The 26,291-nt window shown below is 39.1% G+C and overlaps 1 protein-coding gene across 1 annotated transcript in view; it reads right to left on the bottom strand.

Moving 5' to 3' along the window:
• LOC128687315 (endoplasmic reticulum-Golgi intermediate compartment protein 1) overlaps positions 1–26,291 on the bottom strand; it is a 109,867-nt gene that overhangs the window by 58,554 nt on the left and 25,022 nt on the right. The window contains exon 4 of the mRNA XM_053774708.2: positions 20,093–20,221. Within this exon, the coding sequence (XP_053630683.1) occupies positions 20,093–20,221 (129 nt within the window). The remainder of the gene's footprint in view (positions 1–20,092; positions 20,222–26,291) is intronic.

The raw sequence follows: 26,291 nt of genomic DNA, 5'->3' as shown, positions 1-26,291 counted from the left end.
CCACATTGCTCCCCTATCCACTCTATAATCTGCCTTTTCTAAATCCATAAATGCAATAAAAACATCCCTACCTTTATCTAAATACTGTTCACATATATGCTTCAATGTAAACATTTGATCTACACATCCCCTACCCACTCTGAAACCTCCTTGCTTATCCGCAATCCTACATTCTGCCTTACCTCTAATTCTTTCAATTATAACCCTACCGTACACTTTTCCCGGTATACTCAGTAAACTTATTCCTCTATAATTTTTACAATCTCCTTTGTCCCCCTTCCCTTTACATAAAGGGACTATACATGCTCTCCGTCAATCCCTACGTACCTTTCCCTCTTTCATACATTTATTAAACAAAAATACCAACCACTTCAACACTATATCTCCCCCTGCTTTTAACATTTCTGTCATGATCCCGTCAGTTCCAACTGCTTCACCCCCTTTCATTCTACGTAATGCCTCGCGCACCTCCCCCACACTCACATCCTGTTCTTCTTCACTCCTAAAAGATGGTATACCTCCCTGGCCAGTGCATGAAATTACCGCTTCCCTTTCTTCGTCGACATTTAAAAGTTCCTCAAAATATTCTCGCCATCTACCCAAAACCTCCATCTCCCCATCTACTAACTCCCCTACTCTGTTTTTAACTGACAAATTCATTTGTTCTCTAGGGTTTCTTAACTTGTTTAACTCACTCCAAAATTTTTTCTTATTTTCATAAACATACTATACATAAAATCATTTGAAAAATTAATCATGAAAAATCTAGTAGTATGTACTGCATAATAATAAAATGGTGTAAGAGGGTGATGTTGGTTATAAACTGCTATGCCTCCAGAGCTCCCAGTGGTGAGCAGGTTTAATACAGTGTATGTTGTGGTGACCCTATAAACTTTAGACAATCTATCAGTGTATTTTACCCAACACTGTTTCACTAGTTATCCTAAGAAAATTGCCAAAAGTAATTCTAATGATCTTTAACCCCTTAACTGTCCAAACGTAGATCTATGTTTTTACCGCTAGCACTCCAAACGTAGATCAAAGTTTTATTTTTCCTGCCTCCAAATTTGGGACAATTGGTCTGAAATGCCTGGTCAGTATAAAATGGGTCTTAACACTTGGTGGGCACAGTATTAAAAAATCTGGGACCACTTAGTACCATGTGGGAGCACCAGTTCAATTGAGCGCCAGCTAGAGCAAAGAGCGTGGCAAACGCCAGGGATTCACTGATGTTGTGTCATATTAACACTCCCCTTTTAAGAGGAAAGTGATGTTGACTCCGAGTTTAGTGGCTCCGAGATGGATATGGCCACAAGTGGGTGAGGAAATATCAAAAACCTCAATAACCCATGCGCAACATTTATGCAACACCCTTTCAATTTTGATACCACTGGTAGTGTCATCCTGCCAGAATGTCCTATAACCTATACCCTAAGTAAAGAGAAACAATTCTGGAACACGTGTAATAAGTGTTTGGCAGGCCGGGTGGCTGGCTGGCTAGGTGATTGACTTCAGCTGTCTCTATCTCTGTCTGTAGCTATCTCTGCCTGTCCCTATCTATCTGTATCTCTGTCACTATCTCTGTCTCTATCTCTGTCTCTATCTCTGTCTTTATCTCTGTCTTTATCTCTCTGTCACTATCTCTCTGTCACTATCTCTCTGTCACTATCTCTGTCACTATCTCTCTGTCACTATCTCTCTGTCACTATCTCTCTGTCACTATCTCTCTGTCACTATCTCTCTGTCACTATCTGTCACTATCTCTCTGTCACTATCTCTGTCACTATCTCTGTCACTGTCTCTCTGTCACTGTCTCTCTGTCACTGTCTCTCTGTCACTGTCTCTGTGTCTCTGTCTCTGTGTCTCTGTGTCTCTGTATCTCTGTGTCTCTGTATCTCTGTGTCTCTGTATCTGTGTATCTCTGTGTCTCTGTATCTCTGTGTCTCTGTATCTCTGTGTCTCTCTATCTCTGTGTCTCTCTATCTCTGTGTCTCTCTATCTCTGTGTCTCTCTATCTCTGTGTCTCTCTATCTCTGTCTCTCTCTATCTCTGTCTCTCTCTATCTCTGTCTCTCTCTATCTCTGTGTCTATCTCTATCTCTGTGTCTATCTCTATCTCTGTGTCTATCTCTGTGTGTCTCTATCTCTGTGTCTATCTCTGTGTCTCTCTATCTCTGTCTCTATCTCTGTGTCTCTGTATCTCTGTGTCTCTCTATCTCTGTGTCTCTCTATCTCTGTCTCTCTCTATCTCTGTCTCTCTCTATCTCTCTGTCTCTGTATCTCTCTCTCTCTGTCTCTCTCTCTCTCTCTCTCTCTCTCTATCTGTCTATCTCTGTCTCTCTCTATCTCTGTCTCTCTGTATCTCTGTGTCTCTGTCTCTCTGTGTCTCTGTCTCTCCATCTCTGTCTCTCTGTGTCTCTGGATCTCTGTCTCTGGATCTCTGTCTCTGGATCTCTGTCTCTGGATCTTTGTCTCTGGATCTCTGTCTCTGTATCTCTGTTTCTGTATTTCTGTCTCTGTATCTCTGTCTCTGTATCTGTGTCTCTATCTCACAGATACACATAAATAATTGTACATAGTGTAAATTACCTAGGATAACCCATAAACTCCAGACAAAGTGCTATACTGTGCTTGTAGATATAAGACATAATAAGCATGACTGACAAGTAATAAGCATTTTCACTTGTTCAGGAATCAGACATGACTACTCTGCCTCTCTGCATCGTGTGTAATACCTGTTGGTTCTGAGACAGAAAGAGAGACAAGCAGACAGAGACAGGAAGACAGACACACAGGCAGATAAACAGAGACAGTGTTAGACAAATAGACAAACAGATAGACAGATTGACATGTTTATATGTAACAGTGAAAACAAACAAACAGCCAAGGTAGTGCACGATCATCAAATGTCACTCCACTGCTGCATTGTCAGCAGTGGAGTGACACTTGTCTTACACAATGCTTCAAGGAGTTTCATATATACTCCAGCATGTCTAAAACATTGCTGGGACCTATAAATACTTTGTATATATTTCTAGACAACAGTAAGTGACCAGGGCAGGTGAAAATGTTCACCTGTCAGTGTGTTTGTGGCTATCTGAGTACTATTTCAGTACCTAATATTAGTGTCAGAACAAACATTGGCTATGAAATCACAAGAAATACTACAAATTGTAATTATCAGGGGGCAGGTCCGAGTGTGCTCGGACCTGAACGCATGGTTTTTGCGCATGTCCTCCTACTCCCCCCGCGCATCTGGGTTCCCATTCTCTATTTCTGACCAATCAGAAGCCTTCCCTGAGTCGCTCCAGCTAAGTGCCGATAGCGTCTCCTTGCTTCCCATTGGTCGAGAGAGCAAAATTTAAACACTTCTAGCTTGGCGTCGCCCTGACACATTTTTTTCATCGAGTGCTCCTCATATACTCTTGCATTTCACCCTCTACAATGTCGGTAAGTACTGATTTGTGTGTCTAGTGCGTAAATGAATAGTTTAGCTATATTTTGATATACAGTGGACCCCCGCTTAACGATCACCTCCCAATGCGACCAATTATGTAAGTGTATTTACGTAAGTGCGTTTGTACGTGTATGTTTGGGGGTCTGAAATGGACTAATCTACTTCACAATATTCCTTATGGGAACAAATTCAGTCAGTACTGGCACCTGAACATACTTCTGGAATGAAAAAATATTGTTAACCGGGGGTCCACTGTATATATAAAATCGTTGTGAAGCATAATATGAGTGCACCATGCAAATGAAAAAAGTACAACAAAACAGGCCCGAGCACACTCTGACCCGCCACTTTAGGTGCTATTTTCAATTTTCAGTATACATGTATAAATATTTCCATAAAATTTTGTAGTGTATATATGAATTCAGTAGTGGTCTGGGTGTGTACAGAACGTTTTTATTGATCTTCCAGATCAATCAGAAATTGTTCTATGGCGAGTCCTCCAAGGATAAGTCGAAATTTGTCTGTGTTTGGGACGAAAGTGACTCAGATCAAGACCCAGATGACCTGCAATTGGTGGACAGTGGTGATGAATTGTCAAACTTGGAATTCCCATTTGGTTTTCGGTTCCAACGTGCAGAAAGGCCAGATGACAGTGTGAGGTTGGATAGACAGCTAGGTCACTGGCCAGTGCTAGGTAAGAATAAAAGAATAATCATGTCACACCCTCATTTTCCTGTGCCACATGCAAAGTAAATCTATGCATCAAGAAGGATAGAAATTGCTTCATAAAGTTTCATTGCAAAAATTAGTGATGTAGAATGATTGTTCTTTCTCAGGAAACTCAGGAATATTTCAATTGAAAGTTGTATCCCATTGCAATGTATCATTGTTGATAACTAGTTCCTATTTCTATTTTTTTAATTCTTACAAAATGTTTTGAAACAAGTTCCATTTATGTTTTTTATATTGTCTACTTGTATAATAAATTTAAAAAATAGTTTTTTTTTTCTAACATTTGCAACCTTGCAACATTTTAAACTGTTCTACTTCTAAGGGGCAGGTTCGAGCTTACTTGGACTTCGCATATCTGCAATTGCTCCACACGTAACTTTTGCAACTCCATTTATATGGGCTCACTGACCTTACATTGAGCGGCTCTATCCACTCATACGAAATCAATTTTGAATTCGCATTTTGGTCTGCCTTGCCACCTAAAGGGTTAAAAAAAAAACATGAGGATAAATGGTACATGCATCAGCAACACTTCTGCAAGAGGCAGGACTCCATGTTGCCGTCAGGTGATTGACAAGTGCCAACTTTGCAGCCTTATATCTCCGTAAGTACTGACTCTAAAGTTTTTTTTACATTATGTAAAAAAATGTCCTCTTTATTAAAAAATAAAATTCAGAGCGCTGAGTGAGAAAATGTAGTCAAAGGGTTAACAAAGAAACATTTCTACAAGTACATTAATTAGATTCTCTACAAAATATTTTTTCCTTTTTTTTATATACACTGTACAAAAATTGATCTGTTCACTTATACTGTATGTATATTTTTTTGTAATTCTGTCTTCAATCAAGGTAAAGTGACAAAAAAAAACATTCACCATCATTTGGTTCATTGCTGTTGTGCCAGACAGGTGCTGACATCACAGTTCAGACAGCCCTCTGACTTGCAACATCCCCACTCTTACTCTAGAGTGCATACACTGTACTTTCCACCACCTAGACTAAAGTCTAGCTAACCAGTTTCCCCAGGTCCCTTCATAAATGTTTCTGTGTTCACACCCTAACAGCACATCAGGTCACAAAAACTACTTGCCACCTCTCACTCTTTAAAGTGCTAAACAAGCCTTTTGAATGTTCAAGCTCCTAGCACTCTAAACCTTCTTTACCCTTCATTTCAACCCTTCCTGGGATGATCTCTGCTTCTCCTTCCCTCCATCCCAGATTTATATACCTTAATCATGCTATTTTGCTCTATCCTTACCAAATGCCCAGACCACCTCAACAACCCCTCTGACATGCACTTTTGGTAACCCCACACCTAATATCCACATTTTGAATTCTCTGCAAAATGTTCACATCACATATTGCCTTCAAACATGACAGCACTCATGCTCCCAGCCTTCTCACACCCATATAACTGTTGGTACTACCATACTCTGGTACATTCACCATTTTTTTGTGGCAATGGACAAAATTATTTGTCTCCACAGATGCCTCAGTACACCACCTGCCTTTTTCCATTCTTCATTGCTATGGTTTATCTCATCTTTCATAGAATCATCCACTTACAGATCAACTCCCAAATATATTAACACATTTACTTTCCCTGTAAACCCACTCTCCAATCTAATATCAATATTTCAATGCCTAGATTTTCTGTCACAATTATGACCTTGCTCCTTCTTATGTGGTTTCAATTTACCTCTATTACATTCCTTCCCAAATTCGTCCACTCACCTTTTGTAACTTCTCTTCAGGCTCTTCCAAAAGAACCATGCCACTGGTAAAGAAAATGTGCAACAACTCTCACTTAATACAGCCTCTCCTCACTTACCGATAGAGTTCCGTTCCTAGGACCACATTGGTAAACGAATTCGTTGCTAATCAAGGAATCACCCCTTACTGATGGTTCAAAAATGTCATCAACCAAAATTAAAGCATTTACTTTTATGTTTGCTGTGAAAATCCTTTCAATCTGTTCATTATTAATGGTGATACAACATGAAATAGATCAATAACTTATTTCCAAGATAACCCAGGAAATGCTCGCACAGCTGGTTACTTAGGAAAAAATTTCAAGAAAAATTGCACTTTTTTTCAGTCTTTGCATAGGATAAGTGATCTTCTATAGTTACTCTCCAGGCGCATAACGTTTTCTGTAATGGTCGCAGTCACTTTTCCTTTTTAACCCTCCCCGCCCTCCACCACAGCCCATCCATCAATACCTCTCTATATGATGTCCGTTTTTATTCATTTGGATGTCTCTATCATGCTTCTACTTAATGTTATACCTATTATTATTCTGTAATAAATATGATAGGTATATAACCTTTATTGATAGTAATAGCATAATTATACAATATTTTATAGTGTCGTGATCCCATGCCTTCTCCCTCTGCCCACCCTTGAATACCTTTCCATATACGTACAGTGGACCCCCATGTTTCATGAGACCCGCACTTTGTGAATTTCGACTTTCAGCAACTTTTTCGTCAAAATATAGCCTCGTGTTTCGAGATTTGCCTCGCCATTCGTCAGTCATATGGAACCTGTCCGAGCAGCCTCCCAGCATCTGCACACGCACAAAGGCGCCCCACACACCATTCAGAGTCAGTGTGGCATTATTTCTGGGCAAGTGACCATCACTCCATGCGTTCATATGATACATTTCGTAATAATTCATTCTTTTTTTTGCTTGCAACTGCTAAATAAGCCACCATGGGCCCAAAGAAAACTTCCAGTGCCAGCCCTTTGGTAAAGAAGGTGAGAAACACGACAGAATTAAAGAAAACGTTTGTAGAAAAACACGAAAGTGGTGGTAGAGGGTGGTAGTGATGGTGGTAGAGGGTGGTAGTGGTTGTGATGGTGGTAGAGGGTGGTGGAAGAGGGTGGTGGAAGAGGGTGGTGGAAGAGGGTGGTGGTAGAGGGTGGTGGTAGAGGGTGGTAGTGATGGTGGTAGTGATGGTGGTAGAGAGTGGTAGTGGTGGTGGTAGTGATGATTGTGATGGTGGTAGAGGGTGGTAGTGTAGAGGTAGGGTAGAGCTGCAAGAGCTCTCTGGACATTTTTTTTTTTTTTGTGTGTGTGTGTGTGTGTGACAGGAGTCCAGTGACTCTCAAGCTGGTCCTAGTGGCATTAAAAAAGAAAGAAGGGAAGTAACCCTGGATAAGGACTTGGTACCTAAAGTCTTTATGAAAGGGGGTTCCCCTTCCACACAATAGTGTAACTTCTCCATCCTCTCCCCTCCTCCTGTCTTCCATACACCAGTGTCAAGGAACCTTGATGCTGATGAGGGACTCTTGATCTAGGCAATTGGATCTGTGTTCCAGTTCCTTAAATTAATAATACAGTGGACCCCCGCATAATGATATTAATCCGTTCCTGAGGAACGGATTCCTCAATAAACGTTTCCTCAATAAAGATACCCAAGAGTTGCACATGTGTCTAATTTATCAACATGTCGGTTCTCTGAACCATTCATCTACAAACCTGTCAGACACTGCAACTTCTTGGGATCTTAATACTTAGGAATTCTTCGCTTGCCTAATTCTTGGGCACAACCTACTTCCACATTGAACAAATGTGACACCACCTATGACTGCTGCACCTCTCCTGCCATACGGTTTATAAGCTGTTTCTCCGCTCATCTGCCGTATTCTACTCAAGATTGATGGACTGAACACATCGACTCAAGGTTGAGGGACTGATTACCTCATTCTCCTCCTGTTCTTCAAGTTTCTCCTATGTATGGACTGATGAAGCCATTGTGTGGCGAAACGTTTCCTCAATAAAGATACCCAAGAGTTGCACATGTGTCTAATTTATCATCAGTACCATATGATACAATGTACCAAATGGTATCATTGTACCATATGGTACCATTGCACCATATAGTACCATAAGGTACCATTGCACCATATGGTACCATAAGGTACCACTGCACCATATGGTACCATTGTAGGTCAACTGTACACAATCACGAACGAGAACGATCTATCACGATTTCTCAGGGATACTAATCTTACAGAGAATAACTAAACAATGTCCAACTTAAAAGCCTACGTAGTGTAGTGTATGTTTTGCTCCATTATTGTTCAAATTTCATTGTACAATCTCTTGGTAATTAAATAATCAACTACCTCATTTTGTGATTTTACTAGTAAGCATAAGTCACCTTATGTAATTTTCTTATTTACTATTGTTTGCTTAAACATTAGCTGAATTGATACTTTCTCTGTCCATATTACTACCTCATATTTTTTTAAATACTATCAATTGATATTACTTACTAAAATTAATAATTATCATTTTTACTATAATTTCAATTTACTCTTAACATTTTTGACATTTAATAACCATTACTTGTCTAATTACCTTTACCTGTTTTAATACCACATTTACTATCTTAGAGTACTCTTAATTACCTTGTACTGCCATATAACCTCAAGTATAACTACCAGTGCAATATTGAATGAAATAAACATTACTTTTTCACTTTTTTTGTAATCATTATTACTTACTAAAATTTTATTAAACACCATATTTACTACCAGTCAATTTTACTTTTGTACATTACACATTATTTTATACGTCCCATAACATTTTGTTGCCAAATTTTCAAGTTTGTATATTCAACTCCAACCTTTATATTATCCTTTGTACCTGTGTACCTGTCTACCATCTTACTATCATATTATAACCAAGACATTACCATTGTTATTTTTTACTATTATTCTTTTGGTACTTTAATTGTGAATTTTATTTTGTCAATTTAAATCTAGTTATACTCTTGATCTTGTCAACAACATATACCAGACTAGTGCAATTGCAAGTACCATTTCAATTTGTATTTTTATAAGTTTATATTATAATTCCTACTCTAAGATTGTTTTCATATCTTAGTGACTATATTGTGTGTGCAATTAGTGTATATTTCAATTATATTATTGTTCAAGGCCCTTAACTATCTTTTGCTAACTAGTACCAACTACCTCATATATCTTTTTTTTTTTTCTGTTTTTTTTTTCTACTTTTTTTATTCTTTTGCTACCTTAACTTGTATATTTTATCTTGTCAATTTAAATCTAGTTATACTCTAATTCTTGTAAACAACTTATATAACACCTTAGTGCAATTACAATTGAGAGTCTTGTGCCTTTTTTATATTATTAGATTAAACTCAGTTGTACTATAGTCAATAACAAATTCATTATATTAGACCATATTGCAATTACTAGTGAGAGACTGGTGCTATTTTTAATTTGTATTTTTATATTATTAGATTAAATCTAGTTGTACTATAGCTCATTCTAGCTCAAAACATAGACTCCACAAAAGTCATTATATTAGACCTTAGTGCAATTACAAGTGAGTCTTGTTCTATTTTAAATTTGTATTTTTATATTACTAGTTTATACCTAGTTGTACTTTAGTTCATTCCAGCACAACACATAGACAACATCAACTTCATTATGTGTAGTAGTGACTATACTCTATATGACCAAAATACTCTAGCTATATACTTATCCAAGCTTTCCACCACTACAGATATCAGTACTAGAACTCAACACATAACTCAGGATATAAATAACCGCACCGTACTCCGCACTTAGGAGTCTGTGGAGACAAAGAACTTTGTCCTTGGAGGCAAAGAGGGGAATGAATGAGAGTATAGTTTTACCAACGCTCTTGTATAGGTGTGAAGCATGGGTGATGAATGTTGCAGCGAGGAGAAGGCTGGAGGCAGTGGAGATGTCATGTCTGAGGGCAATGTGTGGTGTGAATATAATGCAGAGAATTCGTAGTTTGGAAGTTAGGAGGAGGTGCGGGATTACCAAAGCTGTTGTCCAGAGGGCTGAGGAAGGGTTGTTGAGGTGGTTCGGACATGTAGAGAGAATGGAGCAAAGCAGAATGACTTCAAGAGTGTATCAGTCTGTAGTGGAAGGAAGGTGGGGTAGGGGTCGGCCTAGGAAAGGTTGGAGGGAGGGGGTAAAAGAGGTTTTGTGTGCAAGGGGCTTGGACTTCCAGCAGGCATGCGTGAGCGTGTTTGATAGGAGTGAATGGAGACAAATGGTTTTTAATACTTGACGTGCTGTTGGAGTGTGAGCAAAGTAACATTTATGAAGGGGTTCAGGGAAACCGGCAGGCCGGACTTGAGTCCTGGAGATGGGAAGTACAGTGCCTGCACTCTGAAGGAGGGGTGTTAATGTTGCAGTTTAAAAACTGTAGTGTAAAGCACCCTTCTGGCAAGACAGTGATGGAGTGAATGATGGTGAAAGTTTTTCTTTTTCGGGCCACCCTGCCTTGGTGGGAATCGGCCAGTGTGATAATAAAAAAAAATAAAAAAATAAATAAAAAATAATTTAAACCTAGAAGATGATTGATCACGTTGACCCTGATCTAAACCTCCATAATCTGACACCCAATCAAAACCTATTGGAAAGTAACTGCCTTTATTACACAGCATCACAAGCCAGCACTATCCTAAACAATGCTAAAAGCCTATCAGTACTTAACTACAACATCAGGTCCTTAAGCAAACACTATGATGACCTCCTGGCACTCCTTGAATCACTAAAGACACCCTTCTCCTGCATTATTCTTACTGAGACCTGGCTTAAGCAGGACAAAATAGATATCTACCCTCTACCAGGATACACAGCAATTCATAACTGCAGACCAAACCAAGTTGGGGGTGGTATTGCAATCTATTACTCTAACCAATTATCTTGTATTAGCACCACTTGCTTTAGTGATGAATATGGGGAATACATTTTTGCTAATTTTACTGTAAAAAACCTTAAGACACCTATAACAATCGGTGCCATTTACCGGATACCTCACACAAACATCCCAAATTTCAGTGAGAAATTAAAGTCACTAATAACAAACAGACAAATGAATAAGCACCACCTTCTCTTAGCTGGAGACTTCAACATCAACCTTGGCTTACTAGATGATCATCCTGTAACTGATTTCATCAACAATATGAACAACACACTTCTCATACCAACAATAACTAAACCAACCAGGCTCACTGAGACAAGTGCAACCATAATAGACCACATATGGACCAATATACTAGCCCCCCTTAAATCAGGGATAATCACAGATAGCACTACAGACCACTACCCTACCTTCCTCCTGACAAACATTAATAAACCACCACTTGAATACAACAAAGTCTCATTTAGACTCCATGACGAGGCCTCAATAAGGAAGTTCACAACTGACCTAGAGATTGTTGACTGGCCTACAGAATTCTCCAAGGCCAATGGTATTGATGACTGGACAGACATTTTTCTTAACAAATTACTTAGACTATACAACAAACATTGTCCTATAAAAACGAAACAGATCACAAACAAACGGCTTGGTTGCCCATGGCTAACCAGCACCATTCTGAAATCCATTGACAAGAAACACCAATATGAAAAGCAATATAGACAGGGCTTAATACACAAAGATATTCTTAAACACTATTCATCAGTTCTCACCAAAGTAATAAAGAAAGCCAAACAACTATACTACTCCAGTAGATTCACAGACACTAGACGAGACATAAAAAAGACCTGGAAAACACTCTCTCAGATTCTAGGGACCCACAAACTGAAAAAAACAAGAATATTGTCCTAACTAAACCTAATGAAACACCACTACATCCCACTGACACAGCTAACAAGATAAACGACTTCTTCTCAACCATAGGATCTAATCTCGCCAATAAAATCCCACATACTAATGCCCATGCCGGGGACTACCTAGATGGGAATTTCCCAAATTCCTTCTATCTTGCACCAACTGAGCCCTCGGAAGTCACCGAGATTATAAAGTCACTTAAAAACAACTTAGGGAATCTGTCTAATGTCCCACCATTACTGTACAAGCGAGCGGCCCATATCCTTTCGCATGCTATTTCATTACTTTTTAACAAGTCACTAGAAACTAGCACCTTCCCGAAACTACTCAAGATGGCAAGGGTTACAGCAATACATAAAGGTGGTGACCCTACAGATTTAAACAACTATAGGCCAATATCAAACTTACCATTGCTATCCAAAATCTTTGAGAAACTCGTGCACAGGAGACTATATTCATTTATAACAGCACAAAACATACTCAACCCCTGCCAATTTGGATTTAGGAAAAATAAAAGCACTAATGATGCAATCATAAAAATGCTAGATCTGCTTTACACAGCACTGGAAAATAAGGAATATCCACTAGGAATTTTTATTGACCTAAGAAAAGCTTTTGACACAGTAGACCACGACATCCTACTCCACAAACTTGACCATTACGGTATAAGAGGCCATGCGCTTGCTTATTTCAAATCTTACCTTACTAATAGGTATCAGTATGTTACCATTAAAGACACAGCATCAAGAACACGGCCACTTGATACTGGAGTTCCGCAGGGAAGTGTCCTTGGTCCCCTGCTCTTCCTCATATACATCAATGATCTTCCAAATGTATCCCAACACCTGAAACCCATTCTCTTTGCTGACGACACGACTTCTGTCATCTCTCACCCTAATCTTGCCACCCTCAACACCATTGCTAACGAGGAGCTGATCAAAATATCGACTTGGATGACAGCCAATAAACTTACGCTTAACACTGACAAAACCTACTATAGTATGTTTGGTAGCAGAGCAGGAGATGCACAAATTAACATTAAAATCGACAACACTCTAATTACCAGACATAATGAGGGCAAATTCCTAGGCCTATACCTTTGACAACAACCTGAATTTCAGCACCCATATCCAACACATAACCAAAAAAGTATCCAAAACAGTTGGGATCCTCTCCAAGATACGATACTACGTGCCGCAAAATGCCCTTCTCACACTATACCACTCACTTATTTATCCATACCTCACCTATGCTATTTGTGCTTGGGGATCAACTGCAGCAACACACCTAAAGCCAATAATAACCCAACAAAAGCTGCAGTAAGAATAATCACTAAATCCCATCCCTGGCAACACACCCCCCCCACTCTTCATAGATCTAAACTTACTCCCTGTTCAGTACATCCACACTTACTACTGTGCAATCTACATCTACAGGACCTTAAACTCCAATATCAACCTTGACCTAAAATGCTTTCTTGATAGTTGTGACAGAACCCACAGGCATAACACCAGACACAAACATCTCTACGACATTCCCCATGTCCGACTAAACCTTTACAAAAATTCAATGTATGTCAAAGGCCCTAAAATCTGGAACACCCTACCTGAGAACTCTACAACTGCAGACACATTCATCACCTTCAAAACTACCATTAGAAAACATCTTATCTCCCTGATAAACCCCATCAACTAACTGCACAAATACCACCTGGTGGTTCACACTTACACTCACTCACCCATTTGACCATAAACAGAAATATTAATCTCAATCTTAAAATAATGAATCCTACGATACTCCAATACTGAAACTATGTACTGTGCCAAAACAAAAGCATTCACATTGCTAAACTCACAAACTAGTATTTAGTCACTTAGCCATAATACCAACTTACCTCATAGTTTAATTCTTTATTTTAAAATATTACAAATTAAGTCTGCCCGAAATGCCTAGCCATGCTAGGCGTTCTAGTGGTACACTCTGTAATCATTATTTAACTACATGTAAATCACACAACAACCAAATTCTGTAAATTTAACATTGTAATCTTTATAGAGAATAAGCTTTGAATTTGAATTTGAATTGTATCATGTGGTACCCTTGTACCAAATGGTGCCATTGTACCATATTCTACTATATGGTACCATTGTATCATATGACGCCATTGTACCATATGGTACCACTGTACCATATGGTACCATTGCACCCTATGGCACCACTGTACCATATAGTACTATATGGTACCGTTGTATTCAATACAATAACCGCACTAATATTTTCATCATTTTGTTTACGATAAACTTGTAAACAAGTTTTGTAAGCAATATAATGATAAACAAATTAGTGCAGTTATTGTGTTGAATACAATGAGTGTACACTTATACAATATACATTATATTGGTCTCACAGACCACAAATGTTACTAGAAAAAGAAAAAAATTAGAAAAGAAAAGAAAAAAGTATAAAAAACGTAAAATAAAAAATGCGATTTTGCGGAAGTTGCTGATGTTGCCGCCACCCGGTCATTTTGGGTCAACTTCCCGCCGCTGTATCTCGGTAAGTATTGATCAGAATTTTTTTTTTGTTTTATTACCTTCACAAAAACATTATCTTTAATTCTGTAAGAAAAAATAATTTTTTTTTTTCAAAATTTCTTGGATACTGGGGCGCACCCCTTCAGATTTTGGCCTTGGACCCTGAAAGGGTTAATAATTAATAATTAATAATTAATAATGATAATAATAATAATAATAATAATAATAATAATAATAATCACTCTGGGGTGCTTTAAATGTCCTCTACCAAACCTATACAAAATACGTGCGACATTTGAAGTGCTCCAGAGCGATGATTATTTATTATTATTGCTACCATCGACAAACCTTGTTCACTGAATTTAATCATTTCTTAAGATGCCATGAGACACAGAATATTAACACACAGATGAACCCACCAGCTAACCTCTTTACTCTGAACTTCTTTTGTAATTTTTCCATTTTCCTGTTTCCAAGTGCTGCTGCACTTCTATCTTGTACTATGGGGTACACAATAAAGTACGAAGTTGTGCAAATATGTAGTCTTGGCAACTTTGAAAGCTAGTGTACTGAGTGGCTGTAGGAAGGAGATCGAGATGCTTGACGCTGAACTTCCCATTTCCACGACCCAAGTTCTCATACAGCATACAATACCGACTCATCGGAGAGCCCGTCTTAACTTTGAGTTGTCAGTAAACAAGTACATTAGAAAGCGAGGAAAGGCTGTATTTAATTCATTATTTTAACACCACACCTCTCCCCAAGAAATCAGCATTCAGTTCTTATACAACCCATAGTGACAACACACATCCCTAAGGCCTACTTTTACAGGAAAATAATCCCCCTCTCTCCTACATGCCCAACCCTAACTTTAGCTTCACTACAGCAAACGTTACAATTAGCAGACCAGAAATACATGCACGTGCACACGCGTGTGCGTGCGTGCGCTTGTGTGTGTGTGTACACTCACCTATTTGTGGTTTCAGGGGTCGAGTCATAGCTTCTGGCCATGCTCCATGATCTTCATCAAACCTCTTCTTAGAGCTACGTATGGATCCTGCCTCCACCACATCACTCTATAGATTGTTCCACTTTCTGACAAATCTATAACTGAGGAAATACTTCCTAACATCCCTGTCACTCATCTGAGTTTTCATCTTCCAGCTGTGACCCCTTGTTGCTGTGTTCCATCTCTGAAACATTCTGGCCCTATCCACCTTGTCAATACCTCTCAGTAATTTATAAGTTATCATCATGTCAACTCTATCCCTCTTGTCCTCCAGTGTCGTCAGGTTGAATTCCCTTAACATCTCCTTGTAGGGTATACCCTTAGCTCAGGAACTAGTCTTATTGCAAACCTTTGAACTTTCTCTAATTTCTTGACGTGTTTGACCAGGTATGGGTTCCATGCTGGTGCTGCACACTCCAATATGGGCCTAATGTACACTGTGTACAGTGCTTACTTAGATGTTGAAACATTATTCTTAGGTTTGCCAGGTGCCCATATGCTGCAGCAGTTATTTGGTTGATGTGCACCTCAGGAGATGTGCTTGGTATAATGCTAACCCCAAGATCCTTTTCCTGGATTAAGTTTTGCAGCTCTTGAAGCTCCTAAGCTGTACTCCATCTGTGACCTTTGTCCTTCCCCAAACTTCACGACTTTGCATTTGCTGGGATTAACCCTTTCAGGGTCCGTGCGATAGATCTACGGCTTTACTTTTAGGGTCCAAACCGTAGATCTGCGCCATGAGCTTAGCTCACTCTGATAAGCTGTGAGTGGTAAATTTGGGCCTAGATATGAGAGAATACATCTATGTGGTATGTGTGCACCACAAAAAACAAATCTTGCAGCACACAGTGTATAATGAGAGGAAAAAAACGGAGAACGTGATTTTCGATTAAAACAGCAACTTTGCAGTGTTTTTTCGTATGTTTTTAATAGTTGTATTTGCGATTTCTTGGTCTCAATTGATAGAATGGAAGACATATTACAGAAATAGAGATGATTTTGATTGGTTTTAGCACTGGAAATGGCTTGAAACTGAGCTCAAAGTAGCAGAAATGTTAAATTTTTGCCGATGTTCAAGAGTAAACAAACGACCTCACACGTCTAATACACGCCAGCTGGTGGGTCTAATACACATTCACAAATGTGGTGATGATATTTATACAATTATTACAATATTGCATAACAGTAAATCTTCTATTTTTTGGTTTGAATAAAAATTCATTATGTGAATAAAATATCAAAATGGAATTCATTTGTAAAGCCTCAAAACATAACTAATGAACAGAGGAAATGTTAGTTTAGTGCCAGGAATACCTACATTGTTTATTCTGGACCCTATTTTGAAATTGGAATATTTTGAACTTTGTGTTAAATTGGCCAAATTACCAATTTCCGATCACTTTATTTTGTAGTTGAAACAGTTGACTTGGCAATTTCTTGTGCTCAATCGATAGAATAGAAGTAATACTAGTGAAATAGCTAAGAATTTGGTCGACTGGAATAATGTAACTGGCCTAAAATGGGAGTCAAAGTCGGCAAAATCGCAGATTCGTAAATATCACTGACACATCAAAATTCGCGAGAGCATAATTTCGTCAATTTTCCATCACATTTCATACTTTTTGTTTTATTAACTTCAGAAAAAGATTCTCTACCATTTCACAAGAAAAAATAAAACTTTTTTTTTTTAAATTCTTGGACCCTGGTGTGCACTTCGAAATTTGGCCTCTGGACCCTGAAAGGGTTAAACTCCAGAAGTCATTTGTCGGACCAGGCTTGCAGGTTGTCCGGAGCCCCTTGTAGGCTTACCTGAGCCTTGTACACTTGTATTCTCCTCATTAGCTTCACATCGTCTGTGCACGTGTGATATACCTTTGAAATACCTTTGAAGAGTTTCAAGAGTTTCTCTACTCTCTGAGCCCGGCCATGGGCCAAGCTTGTCTGGTGCTTGCCTGGTCAACGAGGCTGTTGCTGCTAGAGGCCCACTACTCCACATATCCATCACAGCCTGGTTGATCTGGCATCTGGTGAAGATACTTGTCCAGTATCTTGGAGGCTTCTACACTTGTTCGAGCCATGTTTCTGATATCTTTTGGTTCCCGTATTGTCCCCATCGCACCCCTGCTCCTCACTGGGTTTACTGTACACTTCCTCCCATATCTCTCACTCCAGTATTTTGTTATGGCAGTGTGCAAATTTGGGACCAGGCCCTCGAGTACTTTCCAGGTATATATTATTATGTATCTCTTTCTCCTCTGCTCCAATGAGTACATGTTCAAGACTTGAAGGTGCACCCCGTAGTTTAGTTGCTTTACTGGCTCAATGTGAGCCGTAAACAATTTTTGTATATGTTCCAGCTCTGATATTTCTCCTGCTTTGAATCGGGCCATCAGCACTGAGCAATATTCTAAGTGAGGGACCACTAGTGATTTGAAGAGTATTTTAAAAGTTCTCAATGCCCACCTCGTCATCTTCCTGGCTGTCATGATCTTTGTCTCGTTATGGTCTTTAAAAGAAAGGTCAGCTGACATATTATTCCCAGGTCTTTTTAGGTGTTCCTTATGTTCTATCTGGTGACCCTCTTGAGTTTTGTATATATTGTTCCTTTTGAGTTCTTCATTCTTTCCATACCTAAGCAGCTGGAACTTATCACCACTGAATACCATGTTGTTCTCCACTGTCCACTGGCAAACCCTGCTTATGTCTTCCTGTAATTTTTCAGTGTCCTCTACCGTAGTGACTTTCATGCTTATTTTAGTGTCGTCTGCAAATGATACAAAAATGTGCCGGGTATTTTTATATATGTCTGCTAGGAGGATGAGAAACAGCAGAGGTGCCAGGACAGTGCCTTGGAGCAATGAGCTTTTGACCTCGCTGATGCTGGATCTTGCCCTGTTCACTACTACTTTTTTGTGCTGTGTGTGTTAGAAACCTGAAAACCCATCTGCCTACCTTCCCCATAATGCCCATGGCCCTCATTTTGTGCGCTATCACTCCATGATCACATTTGTCAGATGCCTTTGCAAAATCTGTGTAAATCACATCTGCGTATTGGTCGTCTTCCAATGCCATATCTCACCAAGGCAGGATGACCTAAAAAGAAAAACGAAAGTTTTTCTTTTTAACTTTAGTAATGTATACAGGAGAAGGGGTTACTAGCCCCTTGCTCCCAGCATTTTAGTCACCTCTTACAACATGCATGGCTTATGGAGAAAGAATTCTGTTCCACTTCCTCATGGAGATAAAAGGAAATAAACAAGAATAAGAAAAGTAAGAAAATAGAAGAAAACCCATTGGGGTGTGTATATATATGCAGTGGATCCCCGGTTCGCAAAGCCATTGGTATCTGATAAATCCGGTATCCGAAGCATTATATCGCAAAAAATTTGCCTCAGTTCCCGTTACAAAACCCGGTATGCGATACGATTTGTACAAGACGTGTCCACATGTGGCCTGAACTGCCCCGTGTGTGCCAGTGTTTACAAGCCAGCCAGTGTGCGCGCATCTAAGGATACATTCGGTACATTCCATATTATGCATATTATCACTGTTTTTGGTGCTTGTTTCTGCAAAATAAGTCACCATGGGCCCCAAGAAAGCTTCTAGTGCCAACCCATCAAGACCAAGGGTGCTAATGACTGTGAGAGACTGTTATTGGTGTGGATAAATGAAAAACAGATAGCAGGAGATAGCATCTCTCAAGCGATCATTTGTGAAAAGGCTAGGCAGTTGTGTGAGGATTTAATTAGAAAAATGCCTGCAACTAGTGGTGATGTGAGTGAATTTAAGGCCAGCAAAGGTTGGTTTGAAAGATTTAGGAATCGTAGTGGCATACATAGTGTGATTAGGCACGGTGAGGCTGCCAGTTCAGACCAAAAAGCAGCTGAAAAATATGTGCATGAATTCAAGGAGTTGAATTCAAGATATGTTGTGCGACAGAAGTCCAGTGACTCAAGCTGGTCCTAATGGCATTAAAAGAAGAAGGGAAGTAACCCCAGAAACGGACTTGCTACCTCAAGTCCTAATGGAGGGGGATTCCCCTTCTAAACATTAAAAACTTCGACACTCTCCCCTCCTCCCATCCCATCAATCATCACCAGATCTTCATTAAAGGTGTGTCAATTATTCTATTGTGATTATTCTATTGTTATTATTGTTATTGTAATTATTATATTGCATTAAACTTAATATTTCATGTGGTAAAAGTTTTTTTTTTTCATACTTTTGGGTGTCTTGCACGGATTAATTTGATTTCCATTATTTCTTATGGGGAAAATTGATTCACTTTCCGATAATTTTGGTTTACGATGAGCTCTCAGGAATGGATTAATATCGTGAACTGGGGGTCCACTGTATATGCTTGTACATGCATGTGTAGTGTGACCTAAATGTAAGTAGAAGTAGCAGGATGTACCTGAAACCTTGCTTGTCTACGAGACAGAAAAAAGATACCAGCAATCCTACCATCATGTAAAACAATTACAGGTTTCCATTTTACACTCACTTGGCAGGATGGCAGTACCTCCCTGGGTGGTTGCTGTTTACTGACTTACTACCTAGAAGAGATCTTACCATCTGGTATATAATATGAAACACATGTGAGAAGTCTTACCATCTGGCATATAATATGAAACACAAGCAGGAGATTTTTACCATCTAGTATATAATATGAAACAGGTGAGTGAAATCTTACTAGCTGGTATATAATAAACATTTCTTTTCTACTAACCTGGTACCTTATTTATGAGGAAATTTGCCTCAAAAACACAGCCTTCTTCACCAATGGGATTTTTTACAGTATTCTCCACAAAACCAACCTCATGTCGCCCAAGATCATCCTGGATATCCAGACCAACATCTGCCAAATAGAACACTAATTTAACTTCACCATATAACATTAATCAATACCATGCCTATTACAAAATAGCTATAACAAAATTTCACCTATTTAAAAATTGTGTTGGTAGCCATCATTATGATACATCATAACAATAGCATATTTGTGCTGCACCTCTGGAGATGAACATTCTCTTCTTTATGTACTCTGTTGTCATGATTGGACTTTAGAGTTGCAAAAAAAATTTATACAAATACAATATTACATCAGTTACAAGATGCCCTTGATTCTCGTGTATTCTAAGTGTTTTGCAAATGCACGGTTCAGTGTTGGGTGAGGTACATGTAGACGTCTTGTGGAAACCACGGGGTTAACCACATCTTCCATGCTACTATACAGCATGCCTCAACCTCTGTACCTCTTATTCATTTGTGTTTTGTTTACACATTTTCTTGCTTACAATAACCTACAAGTTATGTGACACAGTTTTGTCTCAATACCTCTTAAACAACCTACAAGTTATGTATCAAAACATGCTTCCATGAAGAGATAAAAGATGATGAAAAATGAAATTTGAAATTATAATATACCATGAGAGAAGGAAAACGTTGGTGTCCATTGGTTACCTGTAATGTGAACAAAACAAGTTTACATATAATTAAAACTGCAGCCAAAATTAAATACTCTGCTGCTCAGTCAGGTTTAATAAATATTGAAACTGTCAGTGAAAAATCCTGTGAATTATTAGGGATAGAACGATATCAAAATTTTTGCCAACAACAATACAACTTCTCCTCACTTAGCAACGTACTCATTTACTGGTGACTCAGACTTACGACGGACTTTCTGACCAGTATGTATAATTAATGTATAATAGAACTGACTTCTTCTATTCTGTGTATTAAAATACAGTGGTACCCCGAGTTTCGTACATAATTCGTTCCAGAAGGCTGTTCGAGTGCCATTACCGAATGAATTTGCTCCCATAAGGAATAATGTAAATTAGATTAGTCCGTTTCAGACCCCCAAAAATACAATTACAAGAGCATTTATAATAATACACTTACATAACTGTTCGAGTTGGGAGCAGTTCGAAACTCAGGGTACCACTGTATACAGTACACTACTGTACAAACATTTAAAAATACAGTGGACCCCCGCATAACGATGGCATCACATAGCGATTTTTCCGCATACCGATTACTTTTATCGCAAAATTTTTGCCGCGCATACCGATTAAAAACCCGCTCACCGATTTTCGTCCGAGACGCGTCCAATGTGCCCTCACATGTGCCGCCCGTCCCATTGTTTACCAGCCAGCCTCCGCGGTAACATCCAAGCATACACTCGGAATATTTCGTATTATTACAGTGTTTTCGGTGCTGTTTCTGGAAAATAAGTGACCATGGGCCCCAAGAAAGCTTCTAGTGCCAACCCTGTGGTAAAAAGGGTGAGAATTAGTATGGAAATTAAGAAAGATTTTGAAGGGTTTGGGGCTAACCCTGAGAAGCCTATGCCAGTTGTGGAATCCATTGTGCCTACTTCAAAGATTAAGGAAATGTGTGCACAGTGGGTTGAACTGCAAACCTTTATAGATGAAAATCACCCTGACACAGCTGTTGCAAGCCGTGCTGGTGACTATTTCAATGACAATGTTGTGGCCCATTTTAGACAAATCGTAAAGGAACGGGAGGTACAGAGCTCTATGGACAGATTTGTTGTGCGACAGAGGTCCAGTGACTCTCAAGCTGGTCCTAGTGGCATTAAAAGAAGAAGGGAAGTAACCCCGGAAAAGGACTTGCTACCTCAAGTCGTAATGGAAGGGGATTCCCCTTCTAAACAGTAAGAAGATAATGCTCTCCCCTCCTCCCATCCCATCAATCATCACCAGATCTTCAATAAAAGTAAGTGTCATGTAATTGTGCATGCCTTTTTCAGTTTGTGTGTATTAAAATTAACATTTCATGTGGTAAAAAAAAATTTTTTTCATACTTTTGGGCGTCTTGCACGGATTAATTTTATTTCCATTATTTCTTATGGGGAAAATTCATTCGCATAACGATTATTTCGCATAACAATTATCCCTCTTGCACGGATTAAAATCGTTAACCGGGGGTCCACTGTATACTAAAAATCTTATAAATGGTGCAAAGGTGACATTAAAACAATATCAAAGATGGCTGACACAAACCCACTACAATTATAATATGCTCCTTGCTTAGCAACAAATTCGTTTACCAATGCGGTCGTTAAGTGACGAGAGGCTGCACTCAGTTTTAGGCTGATACCAATACTGTCAGATTAGCCAATACTGACAGTGATTCAATCAAAATTAGCTGATACTCACCAATACTGATACTCAATTTTAGGACAATAGCAATACTTCAGCATACCATTAATTCTTATTATAATCAAGGTAAATGTTAAACCAAGACAGGCCAAACAGTGCAGCAAAGAAGGATGTGCAAACAACAATAGTGAGGGAGGGGCAGGGGTGTGTGAGGATAGGGATTAGGGGAGGTTGGGAAGAGTGAGAGAATAAAATTTAGACAAAAATGGGTGCAGTATTTTAGTTTCCATTAAAAAGTCAGTCTGCATCAAGGATGGGACTTTTTAGTTAAGTGTGTGTTGGGGTAATGGAGACATCAGAAATGATTCTTGCATGCCCACTGATAAACAGGACAACATATTAAGATAAGGTGGACTGACAGTGTGACCTGACAGTCCATGCAAAGCTGCTGGGCATTTCTCCATGTGGTATCCATGAGCGAGTTACACGTCTGATGTGCAGTGGGAGAGTGTAGTCTCCCCATACACAGTAATGGTGGGAAGACAGCCAGCTAGAAATCTAAATGTGGTTTGACAGACAACAATTTGTGGTGGTCTAACTCAGCCCAACATTGCTGCCAATGGTTGCAGCATTATTGGGTGATCACTGAAAAATGGTCTGAGAAAGGAATACCTGTGGAGAATCAGGTCATGAATAGTTGACACAGCAGATGAGTCTGCTAGTTTGTTGTTCATATACAACAAAAGTTGTATATAAAGGATAATGGAATGAGGGGAAAAACAAATTTTTGGATAGCCTGTAATGCCCTTTGGGAGTCTGAAACAACTATAAATGATGAGGCACATATCAATAGTGTGTGTATGAGAGCAGCGAGAATTGCACATAACTCCACTGTGAAAACACTGGCCAATTCTAGTAAATTACCTTCAAGTATTCTCTCGAAAAAAACTGCTGAATGCCCAATGCCATCAGGAGTTTTAGAACCATCAGTATCCACTGCAAGAGCATCAGAATGAGAATGGAAGTGGTAAATAAAGAGTACGCATGAAATTGTAGGCAGCAAGTGAGCCTTCACACATGAAAAAGAGCAGCAGCAAATGTGAATCAAGAGAACTTCCCAAGGAGGGAAAGCAAAGTAGTAAGATGCAGGGTAAAGTAAAGAGAAGGCATATTACAGGAAATCACGGTGAATACGGAGAGGAAAGGAGCATATCAAATAAGGGAAATGATTAAAGTAGCCCTACTAATACCCATTACTGTTCTATCATGAAGGTTATGGAAATAGGCAGAATAGTGGACATAATGCATCGTGTCAATCTTTAAACAGAATAATTTCCTGTGTGTTTTTAAACAATTTTGTAATCCCATTTTCTTTTCTGTATTTTCATTCAATATTTCTCAACTTTGTAGGCTTTCTCAGCAGAATATATTTATGAAGATTGAGACACTTATGTAACATATGGGAATTTTTATTTAAGAAATGTTTTGACACACAGTGACTTCATCAGTCCATACAAAGGATAATGGCGAAGAACATGAGGAGTTTGAAGTAATCAGTCCGTCAGCCTTGAGTCAATGTAATCAGTCCATCAGTCTTGAAAAGAATACAGCATATGTGCGAAGAAGTGGCTTATATATGTACTGTAGACAGGTGAGGTGAAGCAGTTGTAGGAGGTATCATACTTGCAAATCTAAATGTGAAAGTAGGTCTTTGTCCAACACTTCATCCAACACTTGTCCAATCTTTGGATGAAGACATACTTCCACATTTGGATTTGTCAAGTGTGATACCTCCTCCGACTGCTTCACCTCACCTGTCTATAGTATATAAGCCATTTCTTTGCATATATGCTGTATTCTTTTCAAGACTGATGGACTGATTACATCGACTCAAGGCTGAGGGACTGATTACCTCAATCTGTTTAACAATATTCACACTTTGTACTTTGCACCCTGTCTACAGTACCCTCAGTACAAACATTAAGCCAGAGCTTAAATTCTCTCTGGAAAGCTGAAAAAAAAAAAACACATGGACACAAGACAAGTATCTCTTTAGTATTCCAAATGTACATCTAAACCCATTCAAAAATTCCTGCAAATAAATAACCCAAAAATTTGAAACTGCCTGAAAATGCCAAAAGTTCCCCATCTGCTAACATCTTTAACAACATTGTGAAAAGCACATACTAAATCATATAAATGTTGTATTCATTAACTTCATAAATTCTCTAGTTGTGATTTCACCACTTTAAGTCACTCCATAAAATACAGGTCTCTATGACTCATGAAATCATAATGACATGATTGCAAACAAACCATACCACGGGTGGGGTTAGGACCCGTGATCAGAGTCACAAAACTCTAGACCATGGCTAATGCAACGGTCTGGAGTTTTGTGACTCTCTGATCATGGGTTCTAACCCCACCCGTGGTATGGTTTAAAATACAGGTCACTGAACTGATGTAAATTCAATGTAATTTGTTTGCAATTGTCCAATTTGTCATTGGCAACCTGTCTCATTGCACTTGTGATTGTAATGAATTACTCAACCTGTACTGATACACAATGACTAAAATTACAGTATATGCTGGGTCCCTTCAAGAAAGGTTCCTTGATGCTGGTGAAGGGCTCTTGATGTAGGGAATTGTATCTGTGCTCCAGTTCTCTGAATTGAGCCTGAATACCTTCCATCCCCCCCACAGGCACTGTATAATCCTATGGGTTTAGTGCTTCCCCCTTGATTATAATAATATATGCTGGGTCTAGAGTTAAGTAGCATGTAAGTTACATTACTAGTTTGCTGAAATGAATGACATAATAAGTGGTCTCCTTCTGAAGCCACTTCAGAAGGAAGTGGCTCAAAGCATTTATCATTATTATTATTATTATTATTATTATTACCCCTACTACTACTATTATAGGTTTGGGCACCAGAGTAATGATAAGGTTAAAAGATGTGCAGATTATAGAGAGTTTATCAAGCAGTCAACACCATGTTAATCCTCTCTTTAGCTACTGTTATGACTGAGTCAATGACCAAGGGGAGCCAAGGCAGCCATGTGGACATACAAATGTACTAAGTCCAAATACATGGCCATGGCTGAGCCTCTACTACGTACAAGGGGTCCACATTTTATGAACAAAATACAGTCCTGAAAATCACTTTTAAGTCTTGTATTCATGGGAAGGTTGTAAGAGTCATGTAGTGCCACACAGCAGCAGTGAAAAATAGCTGAGAGGAAGTAGCAGAGGTGTTGAGAGGACATCTGCAAAAAAGAAAATAAAGAGAGGGGCAGGGGGAGTGAAAAAGTCACAGTTGATGATGTAACAAAGTGAAGTCAGTCTGCATTAAGGACAGGATCATCATGGAGGACTCTGTATTGCAAGTAGGCAGTGTCAGTGATATGGGCAGCAACAGTGACACTGGCAGTAGAAATACACGGTGGTCACAGCAACTGCAGTATCAATGGTGGGATCCATGTTAGTGATAGCAGCACAAGTCAAAGTCCACTCACCAAAATCCCTTATCACAGTTCAAAGTAAGTCACAAGCTATAAACAGTAACAAATGTAGATAAATAAAGAAATGTCCTCACTATTTATGCTGCAAGAGTGAGGGAATTCCGGATCAATACAAGGACAGTGAGGGAAGACTGGACTAACTGGACTGAAAACCCTTGCCTCGAGAGCCTGTTTTTCCACACACCCTTGCCTCGAGAGCCTGTTTTTCCACACACCCTTGCCTCGAGAGCCTGTTTTTCCACAAACCATTGCCTTGAGAGCCTGTTTTTCCACAAACCC

This window comes from Cherax quadricarinatus, chromosome 40 (assembly GCF_038502225.1).
Source record: "Cherax quadricarinatus isolate ZL_2023a chromosome 40, ASM3850222v1, whole genome shotgun sequence".
NCBI lineage: Eukaryota > Metazoa > Arthropoda > Malacostraca > Decapoda > Parastacidae > Cherax > Cherax quadricarinatus.
Note: the sequence above shows the minus strand (reverse complement) of the source record. Positions and strands in the feature narration are given on the sequence as shown.